The sequence below is a fragment of the Entelurus aequoreus genome, linkage group LG09, assembly GCF_033978785.1.
Source record: "Entelurus aequoreus isolate RoL-2023_Sb linkage group LG09, RoL_Eaeq_v1.1, whole genome shotgun sequence".
NCBI lineage: Eukaryota > Metazoa > Chordata > Actinopteri > Syngnathiformes > Syngnathidae > Entelurus > Entelurus aequoreus.
In genome coordinates this window covers 77,663,112-77,690,479 of record NC_084739.1, presented here as the reverse complement: position 1 = coordinate 77,690,479, position 27,368 = coordinate 77,663,112, and the positions used below count along the sequence as shown (strand labels likewise).

The 27,368-nt window shown below is 39.5% G+C and overlaps 2 protein-coding genes across 7 annotated transcripts in view; one reads left to right on the top strand and one right to left on the bottom strand.

Annotated features, from left to right (window-relative positions):
* Positions 1-1,322: 1,322 nt before the first annotated feature.
* On the top strand, positions 1,323-3,066 carry LOC133657039 (zinc finger BED domain-containing protein 4-like). The gene is made up of 2 exons (XM_062057922.1): positions 1,323-2,508; positions 2,666-3,066. The coding sequence occupies exons 1-2, from the start codon at positions 1,482-1,484 to the stop codon at positions 3,064-3,066; spliced, it is 1,428 nt and encodes a 475-aa protein (XP_061913906.1). The 5' UTR covers positions 1,323-1,481.
* A 4,819-nt stretch (positions 3,067-7,885) lies between these two features.
* wdpcp (WD repeat containing planar cell polarity effector) overlaps positions 7,886-27,368 on the bottom strand; it is a 189,447-nt gene continuing 169,964 nt past the window's right edge. For 5 of the 6 annotated variants that reach the window (XR_009827347.1, XR_009827348.1, XR_009827350.1 and 2 more), the window contains 5 exons: positions 25,451-25,482; positions 9,172-9,375; positions 8,837-8,940; positions 8,563-8,637; positions 7,886-8,410 (listed from right to left, as the gene is read on the bottom strand). Coding sequence is in view for 1 of the 6 variants with exons in the window: in XM_062059490.1 (XP_061915474.1) it covers positions 18,929-18,982; positions 25,451-25,482 (86 nt within the window). In the remaining 5 variants the exon portion in view is untranslated. Of the gene's footprint in view, positions 8,411-8,562; positions 8,638-8,836; positions 8,941-9,171; positions 9,376-17,281; positions 18,983-25,450; positions 25,483-27,368 lie in introns of those variants that run through there. The other variant, XM_062059490.1, reaches the window with a different exon arrangement.

Below are 27,368 nucleotides of genomic sequence, written 5' to 3'. Positions count from 1 at the left end.
CACTACCTTATTCATACTTTTTGTTCAGTGATTTTTTAAGCAGGGTTACGTTAGTCAATATATCACACAAAGTAACGTAACGTTAGACGGCGGTCAGCAGCACCGCATATTTTAGCCACCTAAAAAAAGTCAAAAATAGTAAAATAAAGGTCAGTTAAAATGTATACTATATTATGAATATGTGTACCGTTTTAGCTAGCTTTCCGACATACTGCTGGTTGTTTACCTCAGTGGTCCCCAACCACCGGGCCGCGGCCCGGTACCGGTCCGTGGATCGATTGGTACCGGGCCGCACAAGAAATTAAAAAAAAAAAAAAAAAAAGGTTTTTTGTTTTTAAAAATCAAATCAATATAAAAAACACAAGATACACTTACAATTAGTGCACCAACCCAAAAAACCTCCCTCCCCCATTTACACTCATTGGCACAATCATTCACACTCATTTGCACAAAAGGGTTGTTTATTTCTGTTATTAATATTTCTGGTTCCTACATTTTACATCAATATAGATCAATACAGTCTGCAGGGATACAGTCCGTAAGCACACATGATTGTATTTTTTAATGACAAAAAAATAAAATACAAATTTACATAATGTAAATAATTCAATGTATATACTCCAATTATTAACTTGTGTGATGACTGTATTATGCTGATAGTATATATTTGTACCATGAATTGATTAACGTGGACCCCAACTTAAACAAGTTGAACACGTTATTGGGGTGTTACCATTTAGTGGTCAATTGTACGGAATATGTACTGTACTGTGCAATCTACTAATAAAAGTTTCAATCAATCAATAGCTGCTGACCCCATCCACAGCAATGTAAAGCCTAAGTCGTGTGCTGGTAGCCTGTCTACTTCTCTCTATTGTGAGTGGGTTGCCCGCCATTTTCCGTGTAGTCCCTCATACAACCCCACTTCACAAATCCCGAACTATCCCTTCAACTCGAAATAAGTTTTAAAATACATGACTAGTGCAGCAACTGTAACCTAATGTTTACCACACACACACACTGTTAAGATTGATATTAATAAAATGAGTAATAAAGAGTAGTTTCAGTACTTTTCATATGTGGCTATAAGGGATTTTCTGACATCTGTTTAATATGCTTACAGATTTCAAGAATACCTGATGAACAAAAGCATCACAAATGGACCACAACAGCCTTCAATCTCGCAGTTCCTGGACAATCGTGTCGGGCATTACAGTATGACTCATCCACAGCAGAAAGCTATCACCAATGCAATACTGTCTGACTTGATTATTGATTGCAACTTGCCCCTGTCTATTGTGGGAAACAAGAGTTTTCGCCACTTTCTGACAGTACTTGACAGCAAGTACACCCCAGTGTGTCGCAGAACACTGACATCAAAAACAGAGAACCTCACTGAAGAAAGACGATCAAAATTAAAAACTCAATTGAGCCACACTGACCATGTTTCAGTGACTGTCGACATTTGGTCTGACCGAAAGATGAGGGGATTCCTCGGTGTCACTGTGCACTGGATGGACAAAGAGGCAGAGAGGATAGAGCTCAAGTCCAATCTCTTGGCTTGTGAGCGCTTCAAAGGCTCACATACAGCTGAACGAATCTGTGACAAATTTGAGGCTATATGTGATGAATACAACATTAAAGCTAAACTGGACTACATTATTAGTGACAATGCTGCTAACATGCGAAAAGCATTCACTGTGTGCTTCCCCAGTGAACAAGAGGATGACGATGATGGAGATCATCTGGATGACCCTGAGCTCTGGTGTGATTTAACCGTGGAAGATCAGCAAACGGTAGATGTTGCTATGGCAAAGAAAAAGCGCTTGCAGTGTTTTGCACACACTCTTCAGCTGGTGGTGGGAGATGGTTTGAAAGAAACAAAAGTGGTATCTCCTTCTCTTTCGAAGTTATCTAAACTCAGCTCACTGCTGCACACAAGCACAACATTCAAAGATGTGTTTGATGCTGAATTTGGGGAACAGAAAGGCATCCCTGCTGCAGTCAACACAAGATGGAACTCAACACTGAGGCAAGCGAAGGCTGTTCTCCAGTGCAATCATGTAAGGCTCTGTGCTGTTCTAGAAAAGGCTGGGCACAGGGAGTTGTCATTCACAGCACGGGAGTGGAATCTGTTGAAAGATTTGGTGAACATCTTGAAGCCATTTGGAGAAGCAACTGATTTGACACAGGGGGAGAAGGTCACCACAATCAGTGCTGTTGTTCCATCCATCTTGTCCCTCAACCACCACCTTGAGAAACTGAAGCCTCAGGTCTGTTTTCTGAGCGGCCTGGTCAGAAGTCTCCAGACATCCCTGAACAAAAGATTTCTTGGAATCTTCATCAATGTGAAAATGGCCAGGACACAAGATGGGATCACTGCTCCCTTTTCAGATCCAGTCTACCTCAAAGCAGCTGTCTTGGATCCAGCCTTTTCTCTGTTGTGGGTGGAGCCCCATGTGCTGGTCAGTCGTGACGTCAAGGCAGAGGTGGCACAACAGGTTAAAGGTAAATGTAACTGAGTCTAATGTAACTTTTTCCCTCATAATCTGATCTAACTGACTGCAGCAATAACTAAGTATTTCAGTCTAGCACACTGCATCACCAACACAAATGGTAATGATAAGGTCTCTTGTTTCTGCTATTGTTTTTACATGTTTACCAGAATTGATCCTGCAAGATGCTGCAGAGACTGAGCAACCTGCGCCTCTTGTTGATGAAAAAGAGCAAGGGGACCTTGGAGAAGGAGAAGGGCTGTTTGCTGCTTACCACAAGAGACAGAAGAAGGATGTTGGGACTACTCCAGCACTACAGCTAAGTCACTACCTTGACATAGCTGAAGGACAGAATGCCCTTTTGTTCTGGGCATTGAACATGAAGACTCTTCCTTCACTGTTCCGAGTGGCCATGAGAGTCTTGGCAGTGCCTGCCTCCAGTGCTCCAGTGGAGCGAGTTTTCAGCCATGGTGGCATCATACTACGCCCCCATCGTGCACAAATGACTGACAGACTCTTGGCCAATTTGGTCTTTTGCAAATGCAATGCAGCATGTGGCCCTGACATATAAAAAGTACAACCTTTTTGTTATGTTATATGTCATGTTTTTTCAATGTTAACACTTTTGCACAAATAAGTACAGTTGCACTTTATTTTTCAAATGTGTTTATTCTGTAAAGGAATGAGTCAAATGTTTAAAATGACTGGTTAATAGTGCTATTATAAAGTGCAATGTCAGCACAATTTTCTTTCCTGCAATTTAAAATGCACTTGTTTTAATAAATAAATACAGCGTTTGAAAAGCATACACAATCTGTGTTAATATATTAGTCTGTGGTTAAAAGGACTTGAAAGGACTCGAAACTCAAAATGCAGGACTTGGGACTTGACTTGAGACTTTCCAGTCTTGACTTTGGACTTGACTCGGGACTTGCCTGTCTTGACTCGAGACTTGACTCGGACTTGAGTGCAAAGACTTGAGACTTACTTGTGACTTGCAAAACAATGACTTGGTCCCACCTCTGCTCGACACACACTATAGATATATACTTGACACACACTATAAATCACGTTATTGTTAATTTATGTATTATTGATAGTTGTATTTTATTTTTTGAATGTATTTTATCATGTTAATTTTATTTATCCTCCAGCCATGTTGTGTTATTGTCAATAGTGCTGCGCGTGCGTTTTTTTCTTCTCTTCTTTCTTGTTTTTAATTTGTGTACCGCCCTTTGTGTCTGCCATTCACCTGTGTATGAAAAGTGCTACATTAATAAAGTTTGATTTGATTTGAATACTTCATAACAACACGGATGGTTCATTATTATTTTCTTTAAATGGCAGTTAAAAAAAAACAAATACCAGACCCAAAAGGCCCCAACTAATACAATATTGAAAAATAAGTCATGAATCAATATTTATTATTTTTACTTTCATGCTTAAAGGCTAAGATATATCTGTTGATTAGAAGTTTTTATTGTTTTTGAGCAATGACAGTTTTAAAATTAAAACTGCCTCCCTGGCAGGTTTGTGTTGTTAGTGTCAATATTGCAACATTTTCCCGTTACATTACACATTCTATTTCGCTTTTTAATGGGTTTTTTTGCAGTATAAAATGTGCCTTGAGCCGTTAAAAGTGATCTGCGGGCCGCACTTTGGTCTGGATCTATTTATACTAAATAGGCTTGTTGAACTTTTGCTCTGGTCTGCCCTCATGAAGGCCTTCGCAGTGCAAACAATGACAGGAAGTACTTGTACACTACTGCAAACTACAAGCACATGAATACCCCTCGACGTATTACTGTGCTGTGTCTTTCATGAGCATACCTCGCAGTCTCGGCATGCCTGCACAAAGGTCAGGATTCAGACGGGTATTTTTTACCTTGAAAATCAACTTTTACCTTGAAAATCATTTTTTACCTTGAAAATCATTTTTTGCCTTGAAAATCAGTTTTTGCCTTGAAAATCAACTTTTACCTTGAAATTTTTTTTTTATACCTTGAATCATTTTTTACCTTGATAATCAACTTTTACCTTGAAAATAATTTTTTACCTTGAAAATAATCTTTTACTCTGAAAATCATTTTTTAACTTGAAAATAATTTTTTACCTTTAAAATAATTTTTTAACTTGAAAATTATTTTTTAACTTGAAAATCATTTTTTTTACCTTGAAAATCATTTTTTACCTTGAAAATCAGTTTTTGTCTTGAAAATGAACTTTTACCTTTACATTTTTTTTTACCTTAAAAATCACTTTTTACCTTGAAAATCTACTTTTTCTTTGCAAATAATTTTTTAACTTGAAAATCATTTTTTAACTTGAAAATAATTTTTTACTTTGAAAATAGTTTTTTTTACCTTGAAAATAGTTTTAGTCTTGAAAATCAACTTTTACCTTGAAAAATCAACTTTTACCTTGAAAATATACTTTTCCCTTGAAAATAATTTTTTAACTTGAAAATCAGTTTTTGCCTTGAAAATCAACTTTTACCTTCAAAATCATGTTTTATCTTGAAAATCATTTTTTACCTTGAAAATAAACTTTTACTTTGAAAATCATTTTTTAACTTGAAAAGCATTTTTTATCTTGAAATTCATTTTTTACCTTGAAAATCAGTTTTTGCCTGGAAAATCATTTTTTACCTTTAAAATATTTTTTTTACCTTGAAAATAATTGTTTACCTTGAAAATCAGTTTTAGTCTTGAAAATCAACTTTTACCTTGAAAATATACTTTTCCCTTGAAAATCATTTTTTAACTTGAAAATCAGTTTTTGCCTTGAAAATCAACTTTTACCTTGAAAACATTTTTTTTACCTTGAAAATCATGTTTTATCTTGAAAATAATTTTTTACCTTGAAAATAAACTTTTACTTTGAAAATAATTTTTTAACTTGAAAATAATTTTTTATCTTGAAATTTATTTTTTACCTTGAAAATCAGTTTTTGCCTGGAAAATCATTTTTTACCTTGAAAATTTTTTTTTTACCTTGAAAATAATTTTATACCTTGAAAATCATCTTTTACCTTGAAAATCATTTAACTTGAAAATCATTTTTGACCTTGAAAATCATTTTTTTTACCTTGAAAATCATTTTTTACCTTGAAAATCAGTTTTTGCCTGGAAAATCATTTTTTAGCTTGAAATTTTTTTTTTACCTTGAAAATAATTTTTTGCCTTGAAAATCAACTTTTACCTTGAAAATCATTTAACTTGAAAATAATTTTTTACCTTGAAAATAATTTTTTACCTTGAAAATCAGTTTTAGTCTTGAAAATCAACTTTTACCTTTAAAAAATTTTTTTTACCTTTAAAATTAGTTTTTACCTTAAAAATCGTTTTTTAACTTGAAAATCATTTTTTACCTTGAAAATCATTTTTTTACCTTGAAAATCAGTTTTTGTCTTGAAAATCAACTTTTACCTTGAATAATCAACTTTTACCTTGAAAATATATTTTTCCCTTGAAAATCAGTTTTTGCCTTGAAAATCAACTTTTACCTTTAAAAAAATTTTTTTAACTTGAAAATCATTTTTTATCTTGAAAATCATTTTTTACCTTGAAAATAAACTTTTACTTTGAAAATAATTTTTTAACTTGAAAATCATTTTTTACCTTGAAAATCATTTTTTACCTTGAAAATCAGTTTTTGCCTAGAAAATCAAGTTTTACCTTGAAATTTTTTTTTTACCTTGAAAATAATTTTTTACCTTGAAAGTCAACTTTTACCTTGAAAATCATTTAACTTGAAAATAATTTTTTACCTTGAAAATATTGTTTTACCTTGAAAATCAACTTTTACTTTGAAAATCAACTTTTACCTTGAAAAAAAATGTTTAGTGAAGGCCGAGGCACTGAGAACTTTCTAGAAAGCTGCTGCCTTCCGTCCTGCGGGACAGACCGGGAAGAGATGTGTGCACTAAAAAAGGAGAAATTCCATTACGGTGAGGATCTGGATAAATGTACATTTTGCACGGTTATTTTCACCGCTGGCGGGCATCAATGGGAGCGTCCTCTTAATGACACGTCTGTGGAGCAGGAAACGGTCACCTTTGCTGGCCATCACTTCCATCTTTGAAGTGTCTGATGGGAAACGAGACAAGAGAATGTGTTTACTTGTATTTATTTTTTGTTAACGGCATCTGACCTCACATGACCACTCCGTCCTGCTGGCGACTTGTTGGGAATGGTCGGGATAAGCAGGGCGGGGGCTTCGGTTATCTCATCTCAGGACGCACCTCGAGTCCCTCATCTCGACTTGTCTCCAACTCGCCCGCAGGGGAAGCTTAGCGGAGACTCGCCGGCCTCGAGGGTGCTTGGTGGGGGTCGTCTCCGAGCGGCAGCGGCCTGTCTGACGTGTCGGCCATGTTTCCCCGTCAATTCCTGACAGAGAACTGTTGACACCATTACTGTAATAACAAATAAACTTGTATTAATTTTAACAGTTTTTCAGGACCGCAAAGACAAATGTTACAAAAGAAATACCAACGGTTTAATTTTTTTTTGCACTCGATGTCAACGTTTGAGATTTAAGAGATAAAAAGTGCAAACAACAAAATGCACCTGCTCATTCACTAATGATTTCTGTGTATATTATCATTGCAAATATCAAAACAACACTGCCACTCATTTGTGCTGGTTAGTGCCAGAACAATTTTCATTTTCGCAGTTACGGATTTGAAGATATTTTAAAATACATTTTCTGACTAGTGACGTCATTCAGCCCTCCCCAAACTTGTCCCATAGACAAAACATGTTTTGTCTATTATAGTTTTTATGTTAATAACATGTTATTCAAAACCAACACGAGAACAAAAAAACAATAATGGTTAGAAAACGTTAACGTGTCAAAAAAATGGACACGTTAATAACATACACACTATAAAACGTTAACATAAAAACTATATTAGACAAAAACATTTTGCACACTGCATAAACTGAAATCTAAGTAAGATGAAATATCTCAAATAAGGGTGATGTTTGCTTATTTTCTGTCTGATAAGATAATTCTTCTCACTAAGCAGATTTTATGTTAGAGTGTTTTACTTGTTTTAAGGGTTTTGGTCCTAAATGATCTCAGTAAGATATTCCAGCTTGTTGCGGAGATTTAATGACCTATATTGAGTAAAACATGCTTGAAACTAGAATATCAACTGTTGCAACTCACAAGTATAAAACTAGTTTTTTAAAGTAATAATTTCTTATTTCAAGCATGAAAAAAAAAATCATGACTTTGACACAAATGTGTCTCATATTAAAACAGATGACAGCCAAATGGACTTTGCTGTTTTATTTTTAATGAAACAATAGAAAATACATACTCATATAGTAGTACAGTTGTTATTAGTGAGAATATACTTATTTTAAAAGGTATTTTTGGGTTCATTGAGGTTAGCTAATTTTACTTGTTTTGGAAAGTCTTGACAAGCCAAATTTTCTTATCCTATTGGCAGATGATTTTGCTTAGTTCAAATAGAATACCCCTAATTTTTGTATTTTTTTTCTTGTTTTTGAACACTGACTTTTTGCAGTGCAGCACTAGTGTTTAGGAAGTTTTTGGCAAGGTGGGGGAAATGGTTCCATCTATCCATCCATCTTTTTCCACTTATCCAAGTTGGGTCACGGGGGCAGCTCTTCCCTGTGTCCTGGGTCTTCCTGGGGGCTTCCAGCAGCCTAAGCAAAGAAGCTGAGACTTCCATCTCCACAGCTATTTTCTCCAACTCTTTCTGGGGGATCCCAAAGCATTCCCAGGCCAGCTAGGAGACATGGTTTCTCCACAGTGTCCTGGGTCTTCCTGGGGGCTGGTTATGGATAACAACATCCATCCATTTTGTACCGCTTGTCCCTCTCGGGGTCGCAGGGGTGCTGGAGCCTATCCCAGCTGCATTCAGGCGGAAGGCGGGGTACACCCTGGAACATAAAAATAATAATACAAAACCTATAAAACAATAACATAAAAAACATAAACCGTTAATAACATACAAACTATAAAATGTTCGTAACATAAGACATTATTAACCTAAAAAATATGAAATGTTAACATCCATCCATCCATTTTCTACCTCTTGTCCCTTTCAGGGTCACGGGGGGTGCTGGAGCCTATCTCAGCTGCATTCGGGCGGAAGGCAGGGTACACCCTGGAACATAAAAACTATAAAACAATAATATAAAACCTATAAAACAATAACATAAAAAATACAAAACGTTAACATACAAACTCTAAAACGTTAACAAAAAATATAAAACATTAACATACAAACTATAAAAAGTTCATAACATTAAACGTTATTAACCTAAAAAATATGAAACGTTAACATCCATCCATCCATTTTCTACCTCTTGTCCCTTTCGGGGTCGCGGGGGGTGCTGGAGCCTATCTCAGCTGCAATCGGGCGGAAGGCAGGGTACACCCTGGACAAGTCGCCACTGACATACAAACTCTAAAACGTTAACATACAAAATGTAAAACGTTAACATACAAACTATAAAATGTTAACATAAAAAATATAAAATGTTAATACATACAAACTATAAAACTTTAACATACAAACCATAAAATGTTAACATAACAAATATAAAACGTTAATATCCATCCATTTTCTACCGCTTGTCTAACTATAAAACGTTAATAACAAAACTATAATGTTAGAAAGACATTTTGCAACACAAACTTTTGGGAAGGTTTTGACAATGTAGGCTGGTTCTATTCATCCTTGCTTATCCGAAGTTAGGTCGCGGGGGCAGCAGCCTAAGCAAAGAAGACTTCCATCTCCCCAGTTACTTTGTCCAGCTCTTTTTGGGGGACCCCGAGGCGTTCCCAGGCCAGCTGGGAGACATGGTTTCTTCACCGTGTCCTGGGTCTTCCTGGGTGCTGGCTATGAATAATAAAACGTTAATAACATAAAAACAATAATAGTTGGGCAAAAGCTATTTGCAGCCCAAACGTACCACAGACAAATGGGACAAGTTTGGGGGAGATTTTAGACAAGGTGTCAGACAATATATTTTAGAGTAACTTAAAAACTGTTACGGCACAGACGCAGCTGAAACAAAAGCAGTGTTATTTTAATATTTGCAATGATGCGGAGGGGGTTACCTTCACACATGTAAGGCGGATAGGAATAAACACACAATAATAAACATAAGCCCAAAGTAATGTGTGTTACATTAATACGAACATGTTTATTCCGCTTATGCAGTCAGATGTATTTTCAAAACAGAGACACAATCATTTCATCACACGCACAAAGTTAAATTGTTTAAAAAAAAAAAAAAAAGTACAATTCAAAACCAAACTTTAAGGCAGACACATTAAAAAAGTACAAATTCATTAAGTACAAATTAAAAAAGTACATCATACAAATTATAATTTGGAATGCTGAGTAAAAAGAACCGGAATGTTTTTTTCTGGGTTGATTTTTACAAAGAGTACTTTGCTGGCAGTTCTAGAGTTAAAAATGTAACGCAGGGAAGGAACGCGACCCGTGTAAGTGTCCGCGCATTATATAACAACATCAGGACACAAGTTGTTGGCACAAAGAAATATGAAAAACAATGTTAGTAAAAGTACAGTGGAACCTGTTTGTATCTACATGATCAAGATCGAAACTGAAAACAGCCATTACTTGCTACTTTATGCAGGAACATAAAAATGGGTGATAATAATGAAATATTTTTTAAGCTACAGCAAAGTTTGTTGTGTTGACATGTTCTTCATCTTTTTGTGCGTATTTATATTTATACCCTTGTGTTTTCAATAGAGATGCACTATTTTTTCCCCAAGCCAATACTGATAAGTTATTTACAGTAAATCAGTGGTTCTTAACCTTGTTGGAGGTACCGAACCCCACCAGTTTCATATGCGCATATTTAGTGAAAAATAAAATGTTTTTTCTTAATTTAATCTTAATTTGTAAATATTAATCATGAAATGATGTTGTTATATTAAATAAATACTAATAAAGATGTATTTTACAAACAAAGTTACAGGAAAGTACACATGATCCCATGTTTACATCTCATTGTGCAACATGTGAATGTTTTAGTGGGAACTAAATGCGATATCTGAAAGGGGTACAAATTATTTCCAAAGCAGGACCCCCACCCAAACATACAATACTAGTGCACAGCTCATGAAAAACAATATTTTTTGTTATTGTCATTGCAAGTGGGCCAAAACACTTATATTAGAAAATAATCTCGTGGATTATAATTATTATAATAATAAAACATTTAACTTGTTATTTAGTCACGTTTGGGACTGGTGTGCTGCTGGTGTGGCCACAGTGCATGTGCACGTCGCTCACATGTGCTGCACGGAATGCTCAATGAGTTTTTGCGTTTGCTCAAGCATATGGAAAATTAGAGGGAACATTGTTTGGGGGTATTCATAATACACCGATAGAGAGAAGTTTTTATTTACACGATGAGTCGGGTGTGTCTTGACCTCCGCGGCGGAGGCTCCGTCATACCCCTGAGGCCGACTCACCGAACCCCTAGGGTTCGATCGAACCCAGGTTAAAGGCCTACTGAAACCCACTACTAGCGACCACGCAGTCTGATAGTTTATATATCAATGATGAAATCTTAACATTGCAACACATGCCAATACGGCCGGGTTAACTTATAAAGTGCAATTTAAAATTTCCCGCGAAAATTCCGGTTGAAAACGTCTATGTATGATGACGTATGCGCGTGACGTCAATGGTTGAAACGGAAGTATTCGGACACATTGTATCACAATACAAACAGCTCTGTTTTCATCGCAAAATTCCACAGTATTCTGGACATCTGTGTTGGTGAATCTTTTGCAATTTGTTTAATGAACAATGGAGACTGCAAAGAAGAAAGCTGTAGGTGGGATCGGTGTATTAGCGGCTGGCTGCAGCAACACAACCAGGAGGACTTTGAGTTGGATAGCAGACGCGCTAGCCGGCGCTAGCCGCCGACCGCATCGATGATCGGGTGAAGTCCTTCGTCGCGCCGTCGATCACCGGAACGCAGGTGAGCACGGGTGTTGATGAGCAGATGAGGGCTGGCGTAGGTGGAGCGCTAATGTTTTTATCATAGCTCTGACGAGGTCCCGTAGCTAAGTTAGCTTCCATGGCGTCGTTAGCAACAGCATTGCTAGGCTTCGACAGGCGGCACAGCATTAACCGTGTAGTTACAGGTCCAGTGTTTGGTTCGGTGTCTCCTGATAGTAGTATTGTTGATATTTTGTCTATCCTTCCAGTCAGGGGCTTATTTCTTTTGTTTCTATCTGCATTTAAGCACGATGCTATCACGTTAGCTCCGTAGCTAAAGTGCTTCATTGTCGTGGAGATAAAAGTCACTGTGAATGTCCATTTCGTGTTCTCGACTCTCATTTTCAAGAGGATATAGTATCCGAGGTAGTTTAAAATACAATTCTGTGATCCACAATAGAAAAAGGAGAAAGTGTGGAATCCAATGAGCCAGCTTGTACCTAAGTTACGGTCAGAGCGAAAAAAGATACGTCCTGCACTGCATTCTAGTCCTTCACTCTCATGTTCCTCATCCACAAATCTTTCATCCTCGCTCAAATTAATGGGGTAATCGTCGCTTTCTCGGTCCGAATCGCTCTCGCTGCTGGTGTAAACAATGGGGAAATGTGAGGAGCCTTTCAACCTGCAACGTCACGCTACTTCCGGTACAGGCAAGGCTTTTTTTTATCAGCGACCAAAAGTTGCGAACTTTATCGTCGATGTTCTCTACTAAATCTTTTCAGCAAAAATATGGCAATATCGCGAAATGATCAAGTATGACACATAGAATGGATCTGCTATCCCCGTTTAAATAGAAAAAAATCATTTCAGTAGGCCTTTAAGAACCAGTGCTGTAAATATATTATTTATATTTTGACTTAAGTGTAGTTTGTGCACATCTTTCTTTGCAGCTGACTTTGGGGCAGCTTTTTATCAGCAGGCATCTGTGTAGGCTTTTTAGTAGCATTGCTGGCGTTTTAGGTGGCTGAGAAGGTTTGATGCGTTGAAGCTCAATTTAGTGCGAATAAGACGCAGAAAGTCTTCCTCTGATACAGTAAAAAAATGTTTGTTTACGAGCAGGAGAAAAGGAGGGCTTGGCTTGCTCATCCTAACCCATGACAGTACAGGTAATATAGCTTCATTGGTGAGTTTTTTATTTTATCTGAGATTTTTTTTTTTATGTTATGGGATTAATTGGTATGATATAATCGACCTGATGATATTTATTGTGCAAATTAAGCTTTTGTACATGCACAAATCTTTCTTCCAGTGGCTAACACATGCTTAGTTGCTGTTGTAGAAGGTAATGCTGCCATACTTTTATTTTGAAGCTGAAAAGGAAGTCACTGTGTTCAGGTTCAATGTTGTGTAACTAGACAGTCTGTCACGACGCGGACTCGAACCCGTGTTGCTCCTGCAACTGAGTGTCAAGATTCCTCCTCTGGCTCCGGCAACATGACCCCCACGTCTCTTGGACGACTGGCAGGATTTTGGCGTGGAGCACACCCTGTCACGCTAACTGCCTCAGAGCTGCTTCCTCTTCGGTCCACCGCCCCAGTACCAGTGCCCCTCAGACGGATCTATCCCTTATACCAGTCTGCTACCATGACCTAGCTGAGGTGTTCAACAAGGAGCAAGCACAGGGTCTTCCCCCACATAGACCTTACGACTGTGCCATTGAGCTCCTTCCGGAGGCTAAACTACCTGCTAGCCGTCTCTATAACCTGTCACTCCCAGAGAAAGAGGCCATGAAGACCTACATTACTGAGGGCCTAGCTTCTGGGATCATCACCCCGTCCAAATCTCCACTGGCAGCTGGATTCTTCTTCGTCTCCAAGAAAGACGGCTCACTCAGACCTTGCATTGACTACTGTCACCTCAACAATATAACAATAAAGAACAAATACCCCCTACCGCTGCTTAACTCTTCATTCGAACCGTTGGCCCCTGCAACTATCTTCTCTAAACTGGATCTCCGAAACGCCTATCATCTTGTGCGGATTAAGGAAAAGGGACACATCAGAGCTGATCCCAAGAAGGTGGATGCCGTGGTGGATTGGCCTCAGCCATCTTCCAGAACAGAGTTACGGAGGTTTCTCGGCTTCGCTGGATTTTACCGTCGCTTCATCCAGGACTTCAGTCGGATTGCCGCACCACTCCATGCTCTCACCTCTCCTAAAAGCTCTTTTGTATGGTCGCATGCTGCCAACAAAGCCTTTGAAGAACTGAAGAGGAGCTTCATCTCCGCCCCTGTCCTCGTCCACCCTGACTTGGACGTACCTTTTCTCGTAGAGGTGGACGCCTCCGACTCCGGGATTGGTGCTATACTTTCCCAACGCTCTAAGGTTGACAGTTTGATTCACCCAGTTGCATTCTTTTCCAGACGCCTATCCCTGGCAGAGCGGAACTATGACGCTGGGAACAGAGAGCTGTTGGCGGTCCACGAAGCTCTCGCCGAATGGAGACATTGGTTGGAGGGGGCTCGTCACCAGTTCCAGATCCTGACCGACCACAGCAATCTCCTCCACATCCGCTCTGCCAGGAGGCTGAATAATCGACAGGCAAGATGGCAACAATTCTTCTCCCGATTCGACTACTTGCTATCTTTCAGACCCGGATCTAAGAACGCTAAGGCGGACGCTCTCTCCAGAGTGTTTATGGAGGAACCTTCAGAGCGCTCAGTAGATGTTCCCATTCTGCCTCCCTCTCGTATCGTGGGGATGGTCTCCTGGAAAGTGGAGGAACTTGTCAAGACTGCGCTGCGCTCCAATCCAGGACCTGGGGGTGGACCACCCAACAAGCTTTTTGTCCATCAGGAACTGCGATCCAGAGTCCTGGATTGGGGTCATTCTAGCCTGTTCTCGTGCCATCCTGGATTCCAACGAACCCTATCACTGCTTCGTAGACGCTTCTGGTGGCCATCCATGGCCAGAGACACGCGTGAGTTTATCGCAGCTTGTTCTTCTTGTGCCCGCAGCAAGGCCTCTCATAGACCTCCAGCTGGTCTTCTTCTCCCGCTTCCCATCCCTGCCCGCCCTTGGTCACACATCGCCTTGGACTTCATCACAGGATTCCCGGCCTCCAGAGGTAACACCACTATATTAACCATTGTGGACCGTTTTTCCAAGGCAGCACATTTCATTCCGCTGAGCAAATTACCATCTGCTTCGGAGACGGCCGACCTCCTCACCCTCCACGTGATCAAGCTTCATGGTATCCCGGTAGACATTGTCTCTGACCGGGGCCCTCAGTTTTCTTCACAAGTCTGGAGAGCCTTCTGTAGGGGGATTGGGGCCTCGGTCAGTCTCACTTCGGGATACCACCCCCAGAGCAACGGGCAGGCAGAAAGGCCTAACCAAAGCGTCGAAACCATGCTCCGCTGCGTCGCCAGCAAGAAGCCCACAACCTGGTGCAAGTTCCTTCCTTGGGTAGAATATTCTTACAACTCCTTGAAAAGCTCCGCTACCGGTATGTCACCTTTTGAATGTTCATTGGGCTATCAACCCCCCTTGTTTCCCCAGCAAGAACTGGAGATAGCGGTACCCTCTACTAAGGCCCATATAAGGAAGTGTCAGAGGGTGTGGAGAGCCGCTCGTGCAGCCTTAGAGAAGGCTTCTGCTAAGATGTGCCGTAACGCCAACCACCATCGCATCCCTGCTCCATCCTATCGGCCAGGACAGCAAGTGTTGTTACTGGCGAAGGACCTAAATCTTCAGGTACCTTCTAAGAAATTAGCACCACGGTATGTAGGTCCTTTTCCCATCACCTCAATCATCAACCCCGTATCTGTCAAGCTAGCTCTTCCACCCTCGGTCAAGAGACACTCGGTAGTCCATGTATCACAGATAAAACCGGTAGCGGAGAGCGCTCTGTCTCCTCCTGTCCCTACCCCCCCTCCCGCTAGGTTCCTAGAAAATGGAGATCAGGTTTGGACGGTTAAAGAGATCCTCAGGGTCCGTCGACAGGGTAGGGGTCTCGTATATCTGGTTGACTGGGAGGGATATGGGCCAGAAGACAGATCTTGGGTGCCGGCCTCCTATCTTGCCGATCCCTCACTTCTAGAGGATTTCTACCGTGCCAATCCTGATGCTGCCCGGCGCTCGTCGGGTGCCTCGCCTAAGGGGGGGGTACTGTCACGACGCGGACTCGAACCCGTGTTGCTCCTGCAACTGAGTGTCAAGATTCCTCCTCTGGCTGCTTGCCCGGACACGCCCCTGCTCGTGCTGGGAGCAGCACGCCCACACAGCGACAAGGCTGCAAACAATCACTCTTCAGCACACCTGCACTTGACGAGAGGGAGCAGCATAAAAGACCAGCAAAGCCAGGAGACCTTCGCCAGAACGTAGCCAATCTTCCCTAAGTAAGCATCACGTCTGGCACCCCTCCCTTGTTCCTTGCTTGCCTTCTTGTGCTCTCCCTCGATTCCGATTTGATGTCTTTTGTGTTTTCCACAGTGTCTTTGATCGTGTCTTGCCTCACGACCTCCTCCCGGATCTTTACTTGCCTTCCCCGATCCTCGACAACTGCTTGGACCCTGACATTGTGACCTCTCTCCAGCCCCCGACTGCTTGCCTTCCTGCTGACTGCCTCTTCGCCTTCCCCCTTGGATCTGACGAAAGATACATCCAACACGCACCGACAACATCCTCTGGTAAATTCCACATTGTTAATTCCACACATCGTCCGCATTCATTCACTAGTGGTAGCATACACACCCCACACATTCATCAAAGGTTTCAATAAACCTTCTAAACCGCAGTTCTGCCCTGGTGTTGCCTCCTTCCATTTGCCTAGTACACAACACAGTCATGTTGCTGTTATTTAACACTGCTGAGCAAAAGTGAAAAAGTTAACAATACTACAACACACATCAACATAAACTGAATTTTTTTCGTAAACAAGCCTTTTTGGTTCTCGCAAATTGTCGATAATAGGGGTTGAGCGTGTACGTTGAATAGGGCAGGGAGATAAAACAGATATCACGTAATCGATATCAATAAAAAATACATTTTCACACAATTTGTTTCCACTTTATTAAGCCTTTCTTCCATAGTCCTTATTTTTGCACCTTTATTTTAAGATGTTATTAAGTCCTCTTTATGATTTTAGAAGGTTTTTTTTATTGATTGTTTTCCATGCTTCTGTTGACATTTCCTTTCCTGTCAGCCTTGATAGCTGAGGAAGGTCACATTTGAAATAAAAATGATTACATTTAACTAGAGATGTCCGATAATATCGAACTGCCGATATTATCGGCCGATAAATGCTTTAAAATGTAATATCGGAAATTATCGGTATCGGTTTCAAAAAGTAAAATGTATGACTTTTTAAAACGCCGCTGTACATAGTGGTACACGGACGTAGGGAGAAGTACAGAGCGCCAATAAACCTTAAAGGCACTGCTTTTGCGTGCCGGCCCAATCACATAATATCTACGGCTTTTCACACACACAAGTGAATGAAAGTCATACTTGCTCAACAGCCATACAGGTCACACTGAGGGTAGCCGTATAAACAACTTTAACACTGTTACACTTATGCGCCACACTGTGAACCCACACCAAACAAGAATGACAAACACATTTCGGGAGAACATCCCGAACACAACATAAACACAACAGAACAAATACCCAGAACCCCTTGCAGCACTAACTCTTTCGGGACGCTACAATATACACCCCCCGCTACCCCTACACCCCGCCCACCTCAACCTCCTCATGCTCTCTCAGGGAGAGCATGTCCCAAATTCCAAGCTGCTGTTTTGAGGCATGTTAAAAAAAATAATGCACTTTGTGACTTCAATAATAAATATGGCAGTGCCATGTTGGCATTTGTTTCCATAACTTGAGTTGATTTATTTAGGAAAACCTTGTTACATTGTTTAATGCATCCAGCGGGGCATCACAACAAAATTAGGCATAATAATGTGTTAATTCCACGACTGTATATATCGGTATCGGTTGATATCGGAATCGGTAATTAAGAGTTGGACAATATCGGAATATCGGCAAAAAAGCCATTATCGGACATCTCTACATTTAACATATTTTTCTCTTGGTTCTTATTGATATTTTTATGACCTATCAAAAATAATGATCAACATCGACTGATATATCGTGATACGGGTTTTAGCCATGAGGCCCAGCGCTAATGTTGAAGTCGACATGAGAGGGTAATTTTTTTTGCAGAGGTGGCCAGGGACTAAAAAGTGGGTCCACAGACAGGTTGTCCATGTAAAAAAATAAATAAAAAAAAGTGCTGCAGGCTGCCTTCATTTCCAAAGATGAACGAGGCCAGTGCCTAATTTCACTACTAATAGGCTGACAGTCATTACTATTTATGACTTCAAACTGCTTCAAGGGGCGCTGCGGAGAGCACTTGGCCTTGTTGTGTGTTTGCACGTCGTGAAGTCCACAGTGTGGGCCTTTGTTGGCGTGCTGCTGCTGACGTGCGAGAGCGAGAGAGGAGCTGGTCCTCCGCTGTTCAGCAATGTTGCAGCTGTCAGGTCCAACAATGAGGAGATGCTCAGTGAATTAGCGCAGTGAATGAAGGCAGCAGCAGCAGCAGCGAGCGGCGTGACGGCACCGCGGCAAGCCAAATATCACATTTGGATGTTTACATAAGAGAAGTATTAGTATCAGTCACAAATGTAATTCCTTTCAGACGTCCCTCTCGCAGGGGATTGACTCCCCGAAAACATACAATGATTTTTTCTTTTCCTGAAAGCTAACAAAACAAACAAGGGGGGTAAAAAAGAGCAGAAAAGCATCCGCGCTGATCTTCTGTCCATTTCCAACATCACTTCTTGTATATTTTTTGGGATGGAAATCCTCTTAGAATGCAAAGTAAATAGATTAGGATACAGTGAGGGATTAGGGCTCGCACGGCGCTGTCAGATTAGCCGCTGAGCGCGCCGCGTCGACAGCTCTGACACGAGCATGGCGGCTGTTCAGGAAAGGGGCTCGGCGCCACGCTTTAAAGTCGCTGCTTGGCTCCTATTCATGAATAAAACTGTGGCCCGTAATCTCGCTCGACACACACACACGCAAACACACACACACCTTGAGGAACATTCACTGTCAGGGATGGAAATATATCAAATGTTTTTTTTTTAGGATGGGACCTTTGAAAGGTAAAAGCTGTGGTTTCCGTCTCTGAGATGAAGTGACTTGTGCCCCAGCGCCTACCGTATATGGCTGGATGAGTTAGGTGTGGCTGTGCCTCGTCCAGTGACCTGTGAACTCTTGGAGATGAAGCTGCACTCCATTACTAAGGAGCAAACTTCACCAACTGGCCACCTTGGAATTGGTCCTGATGCTGCGTCGTCATCAGTTTTCTTTCCTTCTTTGGAAGCTTGTTGAACTTCGGAAGCCCACTTTTATCCATAGCAACGATGATTAATGACTCTTAGGTGTGCTTGTTGTTGTCATCCAACGGTTCCAAGATGAAGCAGTCGAAGCATCGCAAGGCCGTCATCCTCCTGAGAGATAAGCACAGCATCACCAGGCACATTTAAAGATCTACAAGCTATTATTCAAATGTATATCATAAGGGAAGCTAAATAATAATAAAAACTATAGATGTCCGATAATGGTTTTTTTGCCGATATTGTCCAACTCTTAATTACCGATTCCAACCGATACCGATATGTACAGTCGTGGAATTAACACATTGTTACGCCTAATTTTGTTGTGATGCCCCGCTGGATGCATTAAACAATGTAACAAGGTTTTCCGAAATAAATCAACTCAAGTTATGGAAAAAAAATGCCAACATGGCACTGCCATATTTATTATTGAAGTCACAAAGTGCATTATTTTTTGTTAACATGCCTCAAAACAGCAGCTTGGAATTTGGGACATGCTCTCCCTGAGAGAGCATGAGGAGGTTGGGGTGGGCGGGGTTGAGGTTGGGGGCTTGGTTAGGGGGCAGCGGGGGGGGGGGTGTATATTGTAGCGTCCCGGAAGAGTTAGTGCTGCAAGGGGTTCTGGGTATTCTGTTGTGTTTATGTTGTGTTACGGTGCGGATGTTCTCCCGAAATGTGTTTGTCAGTCTTGTTTGGTGTGGGTTCACAGTGTGGCGCATATTTGTAACAGTGTTAAAGTTGTTTATATGGCCACCCTCAGTGTGACCTGTATGGCTGTTGACCAAGTATGCCTTGCATTCACTTGTGTGTGTGAAAAGCATAGATATTATGTGATTAAGCCGGCACGCAAATGCAGTGCCTTTAAGGCACGCCCCTAATATTGTTGTCTGGGTGGAAATCGGGAGAAATTCAGGAGAATGGTTGCCCCGGGAGATTTTCGGGAGGGGTACTGAAATTCGGGAGTCTCCCGGGAAAATCGGGAGGGTTGGCAAGTATGACTGGGATACGCAACTGCTCTGTACGTCTCCCTACGTCCGTGTACCACTCCGTACAGCGGCGTTTTAAAAAGTCTTAAATTTTACTTTTTGAAACCGATACCGATAATTTCCGATATTACCTTTTAAAGCATTTATCGGCCGATAATATCGGCAGTCCGATATTATCGGACATCTCTAATAAAAACAGGTGCTCTGACGTACATTACCTTGGAGAGGCACAATTACAGCAAAGATAAGCCAACTGTGCTACAAAAACAAGAGCAACAAGTTGCAAATACCGGCTGAATGTGGCTTTATTTTGCTTATTGGAAATCTTTGAGTAATTACAACGAGCTGGGCTCGCATTGAAAACAGAGATCAGCATTGTCATCTGAATAAGCTTGTTCTTTTAAAGAACTGGTTAAAGTCAGGAAGAGTAAATGCAGATTTAAATGGTGCACTCAGTTAAGTTGTTTATGATTGTGTTTACTATATTATCTATTACTAACTGTATCTTGTTTGCAATATTATTGCAAATACTTTCAAAATGTGCGGTGAATTCCTACTGTCACCAAGTTGTTGCAGGTTGGTAACACATTTAAGAAATGCTCTTGTAAGACATTCTGACTACCAAATTGCATTTGTATCTAATTATTGGGGTATATTCTAAAGCTAATTTTATTCATGCAAGCAAATAATAACGAGAGATGTCCGATAATGGCTTTTTTGCCGATATCCGATATTGTCCAACTCTTAATTACCGATTTCGATATCAACCAATACCGATATATACAGTCGTGGAATGAACACATTATTATGCCTAATTTTGTTGTGATGCCCCGCTGGATGCATTAAACAATGTAACTTTACCATGCATTGATTAACGTGGACCCCGACTTAAACAAGTTGAAAAACTTATTCGGGTGTTACCATTTATTGGTCAATTGTACGGAATATGTACTGTACTGCTTCAATCAATCAATCAAAAACAAGGTTTTTTTCAAAATAAGAGAACAACTTCAACTCCAGTTATGGAAAAAAGTGCCAACATGGCACTGCCATATTTATTATTGAAGTCACAAAGTGCATTATTTTTTTTAACATGCCTCAAAACAACTTGGACTTTGGGACATGCTCTTCCTTCCTGAGATAATCCTGATACCCATTACAACTATGGGAAATACTATACTTTGACTTTCACAAAGTGCATTATTTTTTATTTTTTTTAAACATGCCTCAAAACAACAGCTACAAAAACAATGAAGGCACACAGCTTCAGTCCAGAGTATACTAGACCTACGTCCGTGTTTTACCGGATATGTACCGCTCCGTACAGCTGCGTTTTAAAAAGTCATTAATTTTACTTTTTAAAACGATACCGATAATTTCCGATATTACATTTTAAAGCATTTATCCGCCGATAATATCGGCAGATATTATCAGACATCTCTAATAATAACCCTTGATTAGTCATGATCTATCACAGTTCAATAGTGTGATTAATGTGATTGAAAAATAATCACTTTACAGCCTTAAAAAAAACTAAAGGAAGCTGAGGCTTAACTGAAACACTGTAAAGAAATGTGGAATTACGGTAAAAAGTGTGAATTTTTTGGAATGTGGAAAATTATTAGCCTGTATGTTTTGATACTGAAAGGATTTGAAATCGGTGGAGGGATGTGAGAACATTTCTATGGGAATTTCAGGCCCGGGAATTGTGGCATTCTGGGAATACCAACCAGGGAATGTAAAGAACAGACAGCCTGAACGTTTTGGTGTTAGGATGTGGCTTGGTTGGGGACGTCTCTGCGCTGCTGACCTGTCTCCGCTCGGGATGGTCTCCTGCTGGCCCCACTATGGACTGGACTCTCACTATTATGTTAGATCTACTATGGACTGGACTCTCACAATATTATGCTAGATCCACTCGACGCCCATTGCACCGGTCGCCCGGGGGTCACCCGGGGGGTGTCCCCACATCTGCGGTCCCCTCCAAGGTTTCTCATTGTCCCAGTGGGTTGAGTTTTTCCTTGCCCTGATGTGGGATCTGACAAATGTCATTGTGGCTTGTTAAGCCCTTTGAGACACTCGTGATTTAGGGCTATATAAGTAAACATTGATTGATTGATTGATTGATTGAGGATGGTTTGAACCGGTTTGGGAAAATGGAAGTACAGTCTTCCCTTGCCACTTTGTGTCACAGATTTAAAAACGCTATATAAGATTTTTATAATGATTATTAATAATTATAATCCATCCATCCATTTTCTACCGCTTGTTTATAATGATTAATCAAATGTATTCTAACATCTATTTAAAGGAGAACTGCAGTTTTTTGGAATTTTGCCGATCGTTCACAATCATTATGAAAGGATCGATTTTTTTTTTTAGTACATTCTAAATATTAAATAATCATACATAAAAAGTCTGCTTACAGCGGAGCCAATCGGAGCTCTACTATTCCGTCCATGAAATGCGATAAATAACCATTCAAAAAGCGCCAACAATACTCAATTTACATTTCGTGACTTGAATATTAACCAAGTATTAGTGATAGCATTATTATAAGCGCTAATGCAGACAAACTATTTATAGTGGCGCCGTGATCACTTCCAGATGTCCATATGTTTACATCATCGAGTGGTTTGCTGTTTCCTCGCTTCCCTGCTCCCTGCAAGTTTAACGTAGATCATAAATCAGGGGTCACCAACCTTTTTGAAACCAAGAGCTACTTCTTGGGTACTGATTAATGCGAAGGGCTACCAGTTTGATACACACTTAAATAAATTGCCAGAAATAGCCAATTTGCTCAATTTACCTTTAACTCTATGTTATTATTAATAATTAATGATATTTATCATTGTGGAAACACTGATCATCTTAATGATTTCTCACAATAAATATATATAGAAACAGATAAATATCAACATGCAACACTTTATTTTTATATTTTCTCCAAGTGCACATTTTTCAAATTGAACATTTTCAAATGATCACTTCTAAGACAGTCTTGTGAAATCTCAATATTCCATTTTAACTAGCTAGCCACTAACATTTTTTAACAAATCATGAATTACTTTGCACCATGTTTGTACAAATAACTCATGTAAAATATAAAAGTCAACTCTTAAATTTTTAAATAAATCATGTCACACTTTGAACTGGACACCAAATCTGTTATCTGTTTCTTTGTCAGTTAGTGAAGACCAAGTCTTTAAAATATTTTCTTGGATTTTCAAATTCTATTTGAGTTTTGTCTCTCTTAGAATTAAAAATGTCGAGCAAAGCGAGACCAGCTTGCTAGTAAATAAATAACATTTAAAAAATAGAGGCAGCTCACTGGTAAGCGCTGCTATTTGAGCTATTTTTAGAACAGGCCAGCGGGCTACTCATCTGGTCCTTATGGGCTACCTGGTGCCCGCGGGCACCGCGTTGGTGACCCCTGTCATAAATCATACCTGTCACCTGAAAAGCAGATGGCTGAAGTATTAATCTGACAAGTTGGGACACTTTTGACAGCCATTTAGGACCTGGAACTGGCGAGGACGATACGAAAAATGCTTGTTCTTCACAAGGATTATGAGTCATTCTTCATCTAAACAGGAATATATGAAAATCCTCGCAGTCAGCATCCTAATGACAGCAGACATTGTACAGTAAGTGATGTTTCATTATGTTTGTTGGCTCTCATGAAGTCTGCAGTGAATTATAATCAGTGATGGAGAAGAAGAAAAAAGCAAAGCGTTTTTGAAATTAATGCGCCACATGTGTTTAAAATGATCATTAAATGTTATTATAAATGTGCCCGTTACTACATTACATATATACTTACGTCATGTATATAAAACCTTAATAGAGGTTTCTGGATGTTTTTTAGGGGTTCTTTAGGCAGAATTAAAGGGCTTCTATAGGCTTCATTGTAAGTGGATTTTGGTCACATTTATCAAATATTTACAATGCATTTTTAAAAATCCATCCGTCGTCAGGTCTTTCATGATGATTGTGAACGATAGGCAAATTTCCCAAAAAGTGCAGTTCCCCTTTAAACGGCACACTGCAATCAGATCAAGGGTTGGAATTGGGGGTTAAATCCCCCAAAAAATGATTCCCGAGCATGACCACCGCTGCTGCTCACTGCTCCCCTCACCTCCCAGGGGGTGGAACAAGGGGATGCAAAGAGTAATTTCACCACACCTAGTGTGTGTGTGACTATCAGTGGTACTTTAACTTAACTTAACATATAAATGCCAAATATTCTAAACTATTGCATATAATGTTTTTATTCTCCAATCAGTTAAAATAAATATATTTGATGTTAAAGATGTTATCAAACTGAACAGCATATAAAATAACAAAATGAAAAGGAACGTCACAGTTACTGAGTAACTTGTTACTTTTACAATGAAGTAGATGTAAAGATGACCAACACTGGTCATCCGATAAATAACCTCACCTGGCGCCGCCGCCATTGAGGAAACACTGGAGTAAGTACCGTATTTTCCAAACCATAAGCTGTTACTGTTTTCCCACGCTTTGAACCCTGCAGCATATAAAACGGTGCGACTAATATATGGATTTTTCTTCGCTAACGACCATAATGTTTTGTTTTCCACAAATAGTTTTCCTAGCACACCGTCGGAGACACTGAAAAGGTGTGTTATTGTTTGTGCTATGGTGCCATCTTTTGGGCAAGTTTGTTCACTGCTGGTGCTGCGAGTTGAAAATGTACTTCCTGTTTCGTTCTAGAACCAGAAGTATTTGTCCGTAGACTTTCTGCTCAAAAACATTATTTATTCATCAGTCCAAGCCACGGTTGTAAGTTTTACAATATAACTAAAACAACTCTCACTTACTATAACGTCCCATGTGTGATGTCTGTAGGTGTGTTTTCATGCATGTTTGTACGTGCTATCATAATGTAATCAAGCTAGCCTTGTTAGCATTAGTGAATATGCTAACACGTTTAGGAGTGTCTGTGTTAGTATTATTGACTTACAATGGCATTCTTTTTGTATTGTTTCAGTTTTGTAAATTCACCAAGACGTCACAGTGGAGTTATTGAGTCTGTTTGGGAGAGCTAGCTTACGCAGCTATGACGATGACTTCTGTTTTGTTTGATCAGCCGTTTTACAGACACAGTTTGGAAACAATTAAGGTATCTAAGTAAATATTTACAAAATATTTTGCACCGGTATATCTACGGCTTACTGTCCAGTGCGGCTAATACAAGTAAAAATATTTATTTATTCTAAAATTTGGTGGCTCAAATACCACTCCATAATAATACCGCTATATAGCTGGGAAAATACAGTAAGACAAATTTGGAAATCGGGGACAAGTTCTAGAATGTAGAAAATAGCATACTTTTATGAATGTGCTTAACATTTTAATGTTGGAATGGTTTGAATCAGGTGAGAAGTGTGAGAACTGTGGACAATGAAGAAATCATTTTCAATGGCAATGTGTGGAATGTGGAATCACTGTAGTGATGAGTAGTTGAGCATTGGGGCGGAATAAGAACGCTAAATTGAGAACTTTTAGAGTAAAACAACATAACATCGGATGAGGAATGTAAATAAATGCAATGAAAAGCCAAATAACTCACACTGCCATCATCTCTGTCATCCTCTTTGCTTCCTGGAGTAGAAGAAATGGAGGAAGTGCAAGATATTAGATGTTCATATCAACATCAAGCAACGTAATGCATGCATTATCACACATTTATATGCACACACACACACACGCCACATGTTCAATTAATCTGACACGTCGCCTTGACGGGTGTCGTCGTTGTCGCTCAAGGTGAGCTCTCGCTAATAGGCTTGTGATTGACATTAAAACCCTAGTACAGATATTTAAAACAATGATGCAAATCGCCTCCATTAGCCCGCAGTCTGGATTCAAACCAGCAATTCTCTAGCGTGACAATCCTCCCCATCAGCCGGAGAATTGGAATCATCTAAATCACAGGTGTCAAACTCCAGGCCCGGGGGCCAGATTATTTCATTTGGCAAATATATTTATATACATTAAAGCCATTTTTTTCTTGCTAAACTAGAAATAAATACTTTTTATCTGCTTGACGTACGAATTCAAAGTTTTCCATCAAATTGCACACTGTAAAAATGACAATACATTTTACAGTAAAATCTACTGTTGTTTTTACAGCATTTTACTGTAATTGAAAAAAAAAAACAGTACCGTTGTTTCTTCATGATGAAATTAACTAAGCTGCCAGTTTTTACTGTAAAAAAACAAGAGTACCGTTATGCCATTAACCATAACATCTACAGTTGTTTTTACGGCAACTTTACCAGAATTTTACCGTGAAAAAGCAGTTTTTAATTTACAGTAAAGAAAATCCTAAATATATTTTTACAGTGAAATTCTGGCAACTGAGCTGCCAGTTTTTTACCGTAAAAACACACCAGTACTTTTTTTTCCATTTACAGTAATATTTTGCAAAAAACACCGTAAATTTTATGGTAAAATTATTGCCACTGAGATGCCAGTTTATCACCTTAATTTCTATCTTAAATATAACAATTCAACAAATATGTTAATATACATTCAAGCCATTTTTTCTTGCTAAAATAGAAATATATACTTTTTATCTGCTTGACGTACGAGTTTTGCCATTTACAGCAGTATACCATAAAAACTACAGTTGTTTTTACAGTAAAAAACTGGCAGCTCCGTTGCCAGAATTTTACTATGAAAAATACGATTTGAAATTACTGTAAAAAAAAACTAAATGTAATTTTACAGTACAATTCTGGCAACTGAGCTGTTAGTGTTTTACAGTAACGTAAATATGATCTAATAATGCAACAAATATATTGTTGCATATTCAAACCATTTTTTTCTTGCTAAAAAAATAATAATAGTTTTTATCAGCTTGACTTATGATTACAAAGAACGCTTTCCAGCAAATTGCACGCTATAAAAATGACAATAAATTTGACAGTAAAATGTGAAATTTACTCTGGTTTTTACAGCATTTTACTGTAAATTAAAAAAAAAAAAACAGTCCCATTGTTTTTTCACGATGAAATTAACTAAGCTGCCAGTTTTTACTGCAAAAAAACAAGAGTACCGTTATGCCATTTACAGTAGTACACCATAACATCTACAGTTGTTTTTACGGCAAAAAACTGGCAACTTAGTCACCAGAATTTTACCGTGAAAAATCAGTTTTTAATTTACAGTAAAAACATTTAGATTTTACAGTTAAATTCTGGCAACTGAGCTGGCAGTTTTTCACAGTAAAAACAGAGCAGTACCGTTTTTCTATTCACAGTAATGTGCTGTAAAAAACACCATCAATTTTACAGTGAAAGTATTGTGACTGAGCTGCCAGTTTTTTACAGTAAAATCTGCATAACTGCGATGTGGCCCTCAATGGAAACGGGTGTGACACCCCTGATCTAAATGAAGTGAGCGACGGAGAGCAAGTGGTGTTGAGTGCTGATGTGACGTCGCCAACTACTGGCCTGGCGTGCACATTACGGCGTCCTTTTCGC

Coding starts and splice junctions, on each gene's coding strand:
- LOC133657039 (XM_062057922.1), top strand. CDS start 1,482: ATGAGGGGATTCCTCGGTGTCACTGTGCACTGGATGGACAAAGAGGCA. Junction 2,509..2,665: donor GGTGGCACAACAGGTTAAAG/GTAAATGTAACT, acceptor CATGTTTACCAG/AATTGATCCTGCAAGATGCT.